The sequence below is a fragment of the Lytechinus variegatus genome, chromosome 6, assembly GCF_018143015.1.
Source record: "Lytechinus variegatus isolate NC3 chromosome 6, Lvar_3.0, whole genome shotgun sequence".
In the NCBI taxonomy this organism is placed as follows: Eukaryota; Metazoa; Echinodermata; class Echinoidea; order Temnopleuroida; family Toxopneustidae; genus Lytechinus; species Lytechinus variegatus.
In genome coordinates, this window is record NC_054745.1 from 17,054,017 (window position 1) to 17,068,003 (window position 13,987).

Consider the following 13,987-nt stretch of genomic DNA (forward strand, 5'->3'; position numbering starts at 1 on the left):
AATATTTGAAAAGTCCACTTTTCGGATCAGAAGAAAATGCTTGAAATATTCCTCCTTCAAGTCTGTTACCCCCCCAAAAAAAAAAATCAACTCGTACTTCGCGCTCGCGTAATATGTTTATAACACTGCTTGAAATATTAGGTTCTCATATTTGTCTAGTGATATACTAATTAGGCCCTTTGACTTTTTTTGTAATTTTTGTAATTTTCTTGTCTTGTATTATCCCGTTGCCCCCACTAGCGTACCTACGGGGGGGGGGGCAGTCCGCCATCCTGACGAGTCACAACCCATGCAAAGGACGTATCCCTGCCCCCCTCCCCTGACAAACTTGAAAGACCTTTTTTTTTGCTTGTCACTTTTTTTTTTCTGGTACAATACCCTTTATTTGTGATTGAAGACCTTTTTTTCAAATTTTTTGGTGGACGGTTCCCCCCTGTGGAAAATCCTAAGTACGCCACTGGTTGCCCCATCTAGTGCACTGACCACCAAGTGGCTTTTGCTTCTTGTGTACTCGTTCTATACATATTAGCATTGGATCCACACATTCCTGAATCACTCCGCTTGCCTTCCTATTCCAGTCCGAACGTTCCTGAAACAGTCCGCTTGCCTTCTTATTTCTGTCCGCACGTTCATGAAACTGTCCGCTTGCCTTCTTATTCCAATCCGCATGTTCCTGAAACATTCCGCATGGCTTCTTCTTTCCTTCTTGAAGCTGACCTGATTGCGGATGGCTTCCGGAAGACGCGGAAGGGTTTAGGAAGGGCAGGACATCATCAGGACATCGTCAAGACAGGGTCGCGAAGGTGTCAGGAATTCAATATCCGCGTCCAAATTATGGTCTCGACCAAAATTTGGATGCGGAAAATTTTTTGATTTCCAGAACACCAGGAAGGGTTTAGGACAGTGGGCGGACACTCCCAGGAATGTCCGGACAGGTTGCGGAAGGGTCGCGGATTGCAATTATTGCATTCCGAGCCTTGTCCTGACGCTGTCCTGGCCCTAGTGGAAAAGGGGTATTAGGAACTTTTGGTTTATTTTCTTGGAATTGTTTTTGTTCACTCATGCATGAATTAGTGATAATCTAGGTTATTTCAGATGAAAGAACATTCTCTACGCTTTAAAATCATGGGTCATCTGTCTATTGTATTTGTGATTATGTTATGAAAAATCATTGATAAATATCGGTTTCGTTTTTTTGTGCGTGGGACACTCCGTACAGGCCGCAGGCTAATTCAAATCTAATCGAGATCCAATGCTTAAACACTTATCAAATTGCCATTAATAACAAGACAAAATATTAGGCTAGGCTAGGGTTAGTGTAGGTTATGGCTTTAACTTTATCTCATTGATTTAACGCAAGTTGTGCCTTTTTACCAGTTCTTACTCTAAGTTAACCATGGCATTATTCGGCATGTTCGGCTGCAGGCATTAGACAGATCCAGATTTGAGATAAAATTAAAGCCCTAGCCTAGGCTAGGCTTTGTCATTGGTCCTATTAACTCCTATTAGATCTGTCTTCGGCCTTCGATAGAGTAGATCACAAGATACATGCGAATACTCTTGCAAGCTTAGGTATCCAGGACCAGGCTCTTGAATCATTTAGAGCTTACTTATCGTACATTTCGCAGTCTTTCGTTGACGATTTCACATCCTCCTAACGGTCATTAGGTTGTGGAGTATCGCAGGGCTCTATAGGCGGACCAACCTTATTTTCAATTCTACCTACTCGGTCTTCACCATATTTTTGATTTCTAAATCACCGTGTTCATTACCTTATTTATGCCGATGATATACAGGTTTTTGTCTTTTTTCCACCGGACCAACTTCCCAAGCTTTGCGCATTTTGGAAAATTGCATTTCTGCTGACACCTGGATTAAATCAAATTCACTGCAACTGAAACACAGTAAATGTGAGTTCATGCTTTTTTGCTCCAAATCTCAATAAAGTAAACCTAACATAGACTCCACTTTCATTGCCGGTAGTCCCGTTCCTCTTCCTGTTTCATGCCGTAAATCTTGGTGTCATTTCCGATTCCCAAATGTCAATGTCTAATCAGGCCACAAGTATATGTAAATCTGTCCGCTATCAATTGCGTAACATTGGTTTCATTCGAAAATATTCAACTCAACAATGTGGAGAACCTCTCGACAGAATTTTCAATTCTTTTAGGTGATCCCCAGGCATTGGCTGGTGCTCAATTTTACATTTCTGTTGTAATGTTTCTATTGCTGTCATGTTTTCTTGCCTGGAAATGAAATAAATAAATAAATAAAATAAATAAAACTCATCTCCTCACGTCTTGATTTCCGTACTAGTCTTCTTTTTATACGTAACACTAAAATCACCCGACTTCAAAAACTTCAGAATTCAGTAGCTCGCATTGTTTCTCTGTCAAATCAAGATGTTTCAATGACGGGAGTTCCAACAGGCAACAAATTTATTCAAGCAGCTGTTCATTTCTAAAGAAGCACAAAAGGAAGAACGGCGGTTAAGATGATTCTGATGTCGGCCTTCGAAGCCGCCAGTCTCAGTAAAGAAATCCCAAGGAGTGAATTTTACAAATATCCATTTGGATCAATTTTCCATCTTTATAAACGAACAGAAATTTGTACGCATGGCATGACATCAATAACCAAGCACTATTACGCTGACATATTTGCCCAGATTATATCAATTTACCTTTAAATAGTAGAAAAGGTAAGAATTTGACCTTTACTGAAACCTGATTTTGTTTTGTAGTGATCTTCATTATTCATTCAAAATAAATTTCGTACATACATAATCAAGAAAATATAGAACAAAATGATAATTGCAGCAGTGCAATACACAAATTAATAACAGTGTAATAAACAATTTTAACACTTTTCCGACCGTTTGCGGTAAATGAAAATTTCAAATGTGGTCGATGGAATATTGCTATTCATTATTCTAAATGCCAGATGAGTGCCCACACATGCCTAGTCGAGGAACTCGGAGTCACATTTCAGGACATATTGCATAGTTTATTTTCGCATGCCCCCAAATTATATACTATGCATGTAACCAGACCCGATGCGGCGAAAAAGTAATTATTATCAAAATAGCATATTTCCCTTATATATGACCTATAGCTGCAGAGTCATGCGGGAATCATTTGTCTACACAATGGCAAGAGATGTTGAGCAAAGTGCATGCCTGACATACTTTCTGCTGGCGGTTTTTAACCTTGTTTAAAGGGTTTTATTTGCTGTTACTCCATCTCATTTGAAACCTCGTTAGTCAAATAAACATGATTACATCACTCCTATCCTTAAAGACCTACATTGGTTGCCCATAAAGGATATGCCCCGATTATGACAAGTCTTCTTTACACCACTATCAACCTGTACACACACATGCGATCATCCCAATCTATTCTCTTACATATTCCTCTATTTAAACAATCTTGGGGATCGTGCGTTTTCTCATGCCGGACCATCCCTGTGGAAATGCACTACCACAGGAGGTGAATAACTTTAAATCTGCAAAACACTGTGAAAAATGAAGTGCTAATTTAGCACTTGCAGTGCTTGTATAGTGACTGCACTACGAGTGCTGATTTTCTAGTTCACATTTAACTAGAATATCAGCACTCGCAGTGCAGTCTCTATACAAGAACTGTAATAGCCGAATTGCATTTGTTCACCAGCAGGTACTTGGTTTGACTAATTTTCCTCATTTGTAATTTACCATTTCTTGTACTTTTCGAAGTTATCTTTACTTGCATTCCTTATTTTCTTGCTCTCTTCTAAGCGCCATGAGTATTTAACCAAAATGGAAAAGACGCTACATAAATTACACGCATCATTATTATTAATGGCAATTTGATAAGTTTTAAGAATTGGATTTAGATATAGATCTAAGCCTATATTAGGCCTATAGCATGCAACGCGAACGACCACGCGCATGCGTATTCATATTCCGAAGAAGCAAGTAATGAACATTTATATTTGGGTCCAGAATTCCATCCATGTTCTGAAGAAGCAAGTCATGAATATTCATACTTTGGTCCGGAACTTCATCCATGTTCCGAAGAAGCAAATCATGAATAATCATGATTGGGTCCTGAAATTGGAGGCCCCATGTCACAGTGGAAATTGACAAAAGTTGCCAAAAATTGACAAAATTGACCAAAGTTGCACAAAATTGCATAAACTTTTCACAAAGTTGCTCAAAATTGCGCAAAGTTGTACAAAGTTGCATAAACTTTTCACAAAGTTGCACAAAATTGCGCAAAATTGTACAAAGTTGCACAAAATTTTCTCAAAGTTGCACTAAATTGCACAAAATTGTACTAAGTTGCACAAACTTTTCTCAAAGTTGCACTAAATTGCGCAAAATTGTACAAAGTTGCACAAACTTTTCTCAAAGTTGCACTAAATTGCGCAAAATTGTACAAAGTTGCACAAACTTTTCTCAAAGTTGCACTAAATTGCGCAAAATTGTACAAATTTTTCACAAAGTTGCAAAAAATTGCGTAAAGTTGTACAAAGTTGCATAAACTTCTCACGAAGTTGCACAAAAATGTGCAAAGTTGTACAAAGTTGCATGACCTTCTCACAAAGTTGCAAAAAATTGCGCAAAGTTGTACAAAGTTACATTAACTTTTCACAAAGTTATGCAAAATTGCGCAAAGGTTCACAAAGTCACATAAAATTGTACTAAGTTCCATTAACTTCTCACAAAATTCCACTTTCTGCTCCCTTCCCCAAAATGAATTAAAACTTGAATTCTAGCTGCACCATTGAAAACACTTGTGCGAAGTTGCAATGCAAAGCTTTGCACGTGTGCATTAACGTAATCGTGCACAATTAAACATGCATCGCAACTGCTCGAGTACATGCGTGCGTCTTCACCGTCAACCATGTCGTATACTATCTTTGACTCAATTCAATCAAACGTGAATCTACAGTACCGGTACATATATGCGCGCCGCTAGCTAGAGCTGAGTTATCGCAGGAAACAATTCTAGAGCTGGGCTTTGAAGTTTGAATGCATTATCAGAGACCTGAAATGAGCTGCATTGACTTTATTTCGGTAAGTTTTGTTTGACATTATTTAATCATCAAAGGCTGTAAATGGGCTAGATCTACATCTCAGCCTTAGGGGCCCAGACCGGTATAGAGTCTTGGCTTTATAATTTTAGTTAGACCCTATGACACCCAGGCCAGGGAGCTCCGGCCCGCTTCGCGGGCCGGAGCCCAGCCCATCGCTCATTCACACTCCGACCGTAACAGGGGTATTTATGGTTATCAATACGAGTCAAGTACAAGGTGGAAACATAAATTAAGCACTTACATGTATTATATGGATGATGGTCTTACTAAGGACAGCATCCAGACATCGGGTCAAAGGCTCGAACCTAAAAAAACCCGATAAGTCAGTAGAGGCCGGCGCACGGCCAATATTGGAGACTGTCTCCAATGACAATGTGGGAGATTATCTCCAATATCAGAGACTTTTGTAAAGAATTTGGGTATCCAATTTCAGAGACAGTCTCCAATAGTGGAGACCAATTTCCTTTGTTTACATTTGCTGCAAAAGGATTACCTTGGCGGCAAATAAAAATGTGATAAGCAGATTCCTCGTGAAAAATTACCCCTTTTCACCGTCTACTTTAAAAATTCACCGTCTACTTTTGTTTTGATAAGGATTTTTGTTGTCAATCACACACAAAACAAATGGGCTTCTGACCTCAGTGAGACAAAATTTCGGGTGGAAAAAATCATGCTTTTGTTGGTGTTGTTTCTTTTGTCCTTTTACAAAGCAAGTCTCCAATGTGGGAGATTGTCTCCCCTATTGGAGAGAGTCTCCCATATTGGCCATGCGCCTCTACTGTAAGTTCTGTCGTGGTACCACTCCATCTTTCAAAATTCTATAGGGCCTACAAAATGGCAGATTACCGATTGAGAGAGAGACAAGGGCGCGTGCGCAAAGAAAACAGATTCGATCGAAATTTGATGAACTTCGCCAAATTCGCGCATGCGCCCAACAGCGCAGGTACAAGTCTCAATCGGCCGATTGAACGTGCACTGTTGGGCACATGCGCGAATTTGGCGAAGTTCATCAAATTTCGATCGAATCTGTGAGCTGCTCGGTGAAGGGCCTGTTTTATGTAAAGGACAATGCTGAAAATTACATCAAATAGGATGTAAAATGATAAAGTTATGACAGTTTAAAGTCTTGCTTAATTCCACAAAACACTTAGACCTATATGTCCACATTCTTGTCAGTTTAGAATTGAGGGGGTCCGATGACGTCACTATCTCTTTTGTAGTTTATTGTATGAAATATGGAATATCATATTTCTTTTCTCATAAAACTTTAAACAATTAGGTTTGATACCTCCCTGAACATTTGGAAAATCAATTTTTGCAACATCAATAAAAACCTTCCTTATTGTCAAAAGTGCTAAAATTGATATATTCTATATTTTATATAATAACAAACAAAAGAAATATTGAGTGTGTGATATCATCGGCTGTCTCGACCATTTGCCTATCACCCATGTTGTGCACGACAGATTTGTGAAAATATGAAATTTTCTAAACTTTCTCCTTTCACGTACGATTTTGATGAAATAATCAACATGTATGCTTGTTTGAGTTTTCTTTGTTCATACAATTCCACTTTTTGTTGGGGTGTACTTGCTTACAGAGAAAAACCTCTACAGAGAATATATCTAGGTGTTGTGGATCAATCCCACCTCCCCGGACTATGAACCACGAGGTTCAGGGTTCAAATCCCACCGCAGCACTAAGTAATGTCCATTGGCAAAACATGAATCTACGTTTGCAACTCTCCACCCAGGTGTAAATGGGTGTAGGAATGAATTCCTTCAATGCTGTGAGCGCTTATGACACCTAGCTTAGCTGGGGTAATATTGTAGCGCCTTGAGCATCATAATGATGGATACCGGTATGTGCGCTATTCAAATATCAAATATTATTATTATTAGAACAATAAGAAAACTCAATCTATCTTTTACATGATTTTCAAAGAAAAATTAGCTGTGTTCAAACTTATAAGCAAATCAAAATTTGGAATTGATTCAGTTGATAATTATGCCATTCCGCCAGGGGCATTCCACTTGTTTTATACGAATAATTGGCTGAATATTCCAGAATATCAAATTGTCGTAATTATGTTGTGAATTGTATAATGTATATACTTCATTCAAACTGCTCATTTTGAACATTGGCTGAAAAGGGGCTAATTAGTTTTACATGCCTACACTACCTGAAATTGTCAGTGTTTCATCCTGACACATAATGTCTCTGGGGCATTAAGGGACACAAATATCCTGACTGGGTTTTACAGTTGTGCAACAGATTAGAGGAGCCGTTGAAGGCTAGCGGGAAGTTTGGGAACCCTAGTCTAACAACTAATGAAAATTGAACATTCATCAATTAGTTTATTAATTGTGAATGTTCTGTTTCAGAAATGTTTCTGTTACAGATGATGGAACTGAGAGAAGGAGAAAACAGCTTTAGTTACTTCATCTCCAGATGTCATATTGAATAGCCTGCAGTTACTGTCCATTTACAACTTCATGGGTAAGCACAGAAAAGAAGCAAGAAGGGCATATTTGAAAAGAAGAAGATCAGCAATGAGAGAAACAAAATTAGCTGGGAATGATTTGGATGATACCCAAATGAGTCACATGAAAATTGATAGCCCAGCTAATGAAGATAACAGCCATTGCATCCAAACCAAAATGACTGAAAAACACACCCCTTTATTCTGTACGCCGCCAAAGTCAAAGTCATCATCAGCACTGCTACCATCATCGTCAAAATCATCATCAGCACTGCTACCATCATCAAATATGTCAAATTCATCAGCACTGCTGCCATCATCAAATACGTCGAATTCATCAGCACTGCTACCATCGTCGTCAAATACGTTGAAGTCATCAGCGCTGCTACCATCATCGTCAAATACATCTAAGTCATCAGCACTGCTAGCATCGTCGTCAAATACGTCAAAGTCATCAGCACTGCTACCATCATTGTCAAATACATCTACATGTAAGTCATCAGCACTGCTATCATCATCATCAATGTCATCATCTTCAACAGTTGCACTTTTAAGAAGAAGTATTCCAAGGAAAGTGCTAAATGACTGTCTTTTCACAAAGTGGAATAAGTACAGACTGTTATATAAACAGTTTACTCTAATCAAAAGACGCCTAAATGTTATAGAGCATGGAGAGGGGGGTGGAAGTTTAAATTGGTACTTGATGTGAAATAAACAACATTGATTGCTTAAGGCAAGTACATGTATAAGGGGCTAAATTTAATTGGTCTGGGATGTTGAATATGTCTATAAATGTAGTAGCCTATTTTACAGCAATACTGCAAAACTAGAGCAAACTGATGCAATACCGGCTATCTTGAGCACTGACCATAGATGAATTAGGCTTTAGCCTATTGCATTTGTAGGCCTACAGTATTCTATTGGGCTGGTGATTATCTACTGTAGTTGGTCTTACAGTAGACCAGGTTAGAATTTGAAAGATGTTCTTGATGCCTTGATATCAAAATCATGTGACAGCGAACATCCTGTTATCATTTTTTTTCTTTGAATTTGGGACACTGTAATAGTGTAGTTACATGTATATAAACGCTTATCTTAAAATGGGATTTTGAATGAGTGCGAAGATGTATGCAAGAAGATAAAAGGTACATGTATTATCATCCCTTTCAAAATACTTGATGTTCATCAGTTACATGTAATCTTCCAATATAGAAAGCGGTGTGTAATTCCATGATTCTTAATCCTTTAGTTTGGTCAGAAAATATGATTTTTTAAAAACAATTATTAGATGTTGTTTGAAGGTTTGCATGGTGGCATGTACAATTGCTGATGTGGTTTACGGTACACCATGTGGAGTGTTATAGAAGCAGTGGATAGAAGAAGAGAAGGAAGTGGATAGGCGAGAAAGTGGAGATTTGAGAATAGAGTATTCTTTCTTGAGAATAGTCCTGAAAAGGACTGTAAACCAGAAGGAATGTTGAGTGAGAACAGCTTGAGTAGTAGAGCTGATGAGGAGATGCTGGCTTGCGTCGGCGAGTAGAGATGATGAGTAGTAGAGTCTCTCTACTACTCATCATCTCTACTCGCCGACGCAAGCCAGCATCTCCTCATCAGCTCTACTACTCAAGCTGTTCTCACTCAACATTCCTTCTGGTTTACAGTCCTTTTCAGGACTATTCTCAAGAAAGAATACTCTATTCTCAAATCTCCACTTTCTCGCCTATCCACTTCCTTCTCTTCTTCTATCCACTGCTTCTATAACACTCCACATGGTGTACCGTAAACCACATCAGCAAACAATTATTAGACTTATTAATTGCTAAAATGCTGTCCCCCATTATGTTCTGTTCTTTGCCTATAAGCTCAGATTTTGAAGTTAGAGAAGTGAAGTATGCAATTTCACTCGGGTCAAAAGGACGTTTTTTTTTTAAGAATCCAAATTTGAAAAATTAATGATTCCTGATTGAGTATTAAATTGAGAGAGTACAGGCATGTATACATTCCAATCGCGGTAACATACTTACAGGAAATTGACCTTGACTGAAGGAATGTACTCAAATACAGCCAAAAGGGGCATGATTGAAAAATGACCCAGTTCTATTTAGCATGGTATAATACACTGTTTGGTTTCCTTTTTGTGTACTTGGGTAAATTGAGAGCTGGTCCTCTGCAAAAAAAGCCATTAAACGTCTTGTTATCATAAATATCGTCTTCTATCTTAAGATTTGGGATGCTGTTTGAGTGGAGCTATAAACGCTGATCTTAAAATGGCATCTTGAATGAGTGCGAAGACTGGTGCAAGACATAGTTATCAAAGGTATAATCATCCTTTTCAAAACGCTTGATGATTATCAGATAGTAACCTTCCCTTATGAAAAGCTGTGTGAAATTTCATGCTTCTTAATCCCGCACAATTCTCTGTTCCTTGCCCTAAGCTCAGATTTTGAAAGTAGCGTATACAATTTCACTCTGGTCAAAGGGACATTAGAAATTAAAAAAAATCAAAATCTGAGAAATTAACAATTCCTGATAGTCTGATAGAGTATTATATTGAGAGAGTACAGGTGTTAATTTCTAACGTACATTCCTTTCGCGGTAACAGACTTACAGGATATTGACCTTGGCTGAAGGAATATACTCGATACAGCCAAAAGGGGCATGATTAAGAATATGACCCAGTTCTATTTAGCATGGTATATACACACTATTTGGTTTCATTTTCGTGTACAAGAATCCAAATCTGACAAGAATCCAAATCTGAAGATAATTATCAATTCCTGATAGAATATTTAATTGAGAGAGTACAGCTGTTAATTTCTATCATACATTCCTTTTGCGGTGACATACAGGAAATTGACCTGGGCTGAAGGAATGTACTCAATACATCCAAAAGGGACATGATTAAAAAATGACCCAGTTCTATTTTAGCATGGTATAATACACTGTTTGGTTTCCTTTTTGTGTACTTGGGTAAATTGAGAGCTGGTCCTCTGCAAAAAAAGCCATTAAATGTCTTGTTATCATAAATATCGTCTTCTATCTTAAGATTTGGGATGCTGTTTGAGTGGAGCTATGAACGCTGATCTTAAAATGGCATCTTGAATGAGTGCGAAGACTGGTGCAAGACATAGTTATCAAAGGTATAATCATCCTTTGGGCAATTCCATGAATTATTGGACATTTCTCAAAACTTTATTTTTGCTCTATCTCAAATTCAGGTCAATATTTTTGGTTAAAATTCATATAGAAGTTGTAAATGCAAAGGGGTCTCCTACACAGCAGAAAAAAATTTGGCCCCAAATGTCTTCTTATAGGAGAATCCGAGCAATACAAAAAATTAGATATATGGGACTACACACAGTATTTTAGACTTAGACAGAAAACTACTGCATATTTTGTATATTTTTCAGTTGGATAATTTGAAGGCCATAATGACACATCTAATTAAACAAAAATTTTCAAAAATAAGTTGCAAAAATGTGGAAAAATCTTAAATTTGTAGTGTTGGACAAGGTGTAACGTAACTAACTGTAACGTAACTAACCAGGTTTTTGCTGTTACAGTCAGAAATTATAAAGCTATTCCTAAAATGCTTCATATCAAATGACATGTTATCTATCCAGCAATAACATGAATGTAACAGTTTGTTTCAGTTGAACCTAGTTTGAGCAACCTTTTGGGACAAACTCATGTCTCAATTTTTCATGTCCTCTTAGTGTAACGTAACTAACCGAAATTAAAGTTCTTGTTATTCCTTACTGAAATGTGCCTCATGATTCTGTTTGATGGTGTGAAGTAGGTTTTGTCTAGAGGTATTCACACAACAAAAATTGAAAAATAACATCAAAGCATCTTCATGTAGAAGCCAACCTTAGATTGAAAATGACCATAAAGTGTAACGTAACAAATCATGGAATTGCCCCTTTTCAAAACGCTTGATGATTATCAGATATATGTAACCTTCCCTTATGAAAAGCTGTGTGAAATTTCATGCTTCTTAATCCCGCACAATTCTCTGTTCCTTGCCCTAAGCTCAGATTTTGAAAGTAGCGTATACAATTTCACTCTGGTCAAAGGGACATTAGAAATAAAAAAAAAATCAAAATCTGAGAAATTAACAATTCCTGATAGTCTGATAGAGTATTATATTGAGAGAGTACAGGTGTTAATTTCTAACGTACATTCCTTTCGCGGTAACAGACTTACAGGATATTGACCTTGGCTGAAGGAATATACTCGATACAGCCAAAAGGGGCATGATTAAGAATATGACCCAGTTCTATTTAGCATGGTATATACACACTATTTGGTTTCATTTTCGTGTACAAGAATCCAAATCTGACAAGAATCCAAATCTGAAGATAATTATCAATTCCTGATAGAATATTTAATTGAGAGAGTACAGCTGTTAATTTCTATCATACATTCCTTTTGCGGTGACATACAGGAAATTGACCTGGGCTGAAGGAATGTACTCAATACATCCAAAAGGGACATGATTAAAAAATGACCCAGTTCTATTTAGCATGGTATAATACACTGTTTGGTTTCCTTTTTGTGTACTTGGGTAAATTGAGAGCTGGTCCTCTGCAAAAAAAGCCATTAAATGTCTTGTTATCATAAATATCGTCTTCTATCTTAAGATTTGGGATGCTGTTTGAGTGGAACTATGAACGCTGATCTTAAAATGGCATCTTGAATGAGTGCGAAGACTGGTGCAAGACATAGTTATCAAAGGTATAATCATCCTTTTCAAAATGCTTGATGATTATCAGATATATGTAACCCCCCGGGATGAAGGCGCTGAAGGAATGTACTCAATACATCCAAAAGGGGCATGATTAAAAAATGACCCAGTTCTATTTAGCGTGGTATATACATTTTTTTATTTCCTTTTCGTGTACATGCGTAAATTTAGAGCTGGTTCTCGGCAAAAAAGCCATAAAATGTCTTTACGCCACCCATGTCTTTACGTTCTAGTGGCTTTTAAGAGCGCAGGCAAACAAAACGGATTTCATGGGATACGATAAGAGAACAAACCTTTATCATATACATTGAATACTCTCATTCGTGACAATTGATTAGTTGCTTAGCTTTGCTGCATTTTTTTTCCTTTTTAAGTTGAGGTTTCAGGAATGTCTTTAAAAGTTTATTTTTTCCCCAATTTGCGTGGGAAAAGAGCAATTCGGATATTTCTATCACGTTGCCAACTTTAGGATTTTAGTTATTTTTTTCCTTTTCCGTGAACGAAGGGTACTGATGCAACAATAAAAATGGGCATTTGTGTGGTATTTACTCTTTCTTCTAATGTAAGGCTGTCAGTGGGCCAAATCACAAGATGTGGTCACTTTGTACCGAATGAGTTAACTGCTACCATGCCCGCACTAGCTTATTTCGTTTGGCAAGAATCAATGTTCTATTTGCTCATGTGTATTTGGAGGCCCAGTCTTATACTCTTATAGATTTCTCCTATGGACATTATGGTTTTATTCATTTTCAAAATTTCTGAAGCACAAGAAGCACAGTGGTGGGGACGGGTCAGGGGGAGGAGACCCCAGAATAAGTTAGGTGTGTTCATATCTACCACTGATAACAGTAATTATATTGTAAGCATCCCGAGTATTATACAGGGGCGGATCCAGCGTTGTCCAATAGGGTTGGCCGGATTTTTATCATTATTTTTATAACATTGGAAAATAAAACCAACAACAACAACAAACATAATTGAAATTATGTCTCGTTCCAAGTCTTGCAGCTGGTTCCAGTGTGCAAAAACACCTAGAAATTGATGACATTTGAAATGTCAAGTTTTATTCCCAATAACTGCTAATTGAATTATTGGGGGAGAGACATGTGTCATGTAGGCCTATTTATGGTATAAATGTTTTTGTTGTTATTTTCTGGAATGGGGAGAAGCAAGGTAAATGTCACAATGGCAAACTTTTATTTTAATGTACTCTGTTTTAATATCGCATCTATTTTTCTACCACATTGCAGATACGCAGCCCAGATACAGCATGCAGGTCAGTATATACAGAGTTGCCTGCAGTAGTAACTGGCAACCTGCAGGATCAGAATGACATTTACAATTTTACTGATGAAGACGGAGTGGAAGATATGGAAGGTGGAGAGAGAGAGGTACAAACAGCAGAATGAAAAAGGCACGCCTATTCTGTTGTTAGGAGAACATAATGAAGGCGAAGGAGGTGAAGAACATAATGAAGGCGAACCAAGTGAAGAACATAATAAAGGCGAAGCAAGTGAAGAACATAATGAAGGCGAAGCAAGTGAAGAACATAATGAAGGTGAAGCAAGTGAAGAACATAATGAAGGTGAAGCAAGTGAAGAACATAATGAAGGTGAAGCAAGTGAAGAACATAATGAAGGTGAAGCAAGTGAAGAACATAATGAAGGTGAAGCAAGTGAAGA

The 13,987-nt window shown here is 37.7% G+C and overlaps 1 protein-coding gene across 1 annotated transcript; it reads left to right on the plus strand.

The window, feature by feature from the left end:
* Positions 1-5,012: 5,012 nt before the first annotated feature.
* Positions 5,013-13,697, plus strand: LOC121417106 (putative protein TPRXL). The gene is made up of 3 exons (XM_041610683.1): positions 5,013-5,056; positions 7,461-8,049; positions 13,556-13,697. Exons 2-3 carry the CDS (start codon positions 7,572-7,574, stop codon positions 13,636-13,638), a joined length of 561 nt encoding a protein of 186 aa, XP_041466617.1. The 5' UTR covers positions 5,013-5,056; positions 7,461-7,571; the 3' UTR covers positions 13,639-13,697.
* The last annotated feature ends 290 nt before the right edge of the window (positions 13,698-13,987 follow it).

Excerpts from the sequence above, each read along its gene's own strand:
- LOC121417106 (XM_041610683.1), top strand. The coding sequence starts at position 7,572 with ATGGGTAAGCACAGAAAAGAAGCAAGAAGGGCATATTTGAAAAGAAGA. Across the intron at positions 8,050-13,555 it reads ATTGTCAAATACATCTACAT|ATACGCAGCCCAGATACAGC; the intron begins GTAAGTCATCAG and ends ACCACATTGCAG.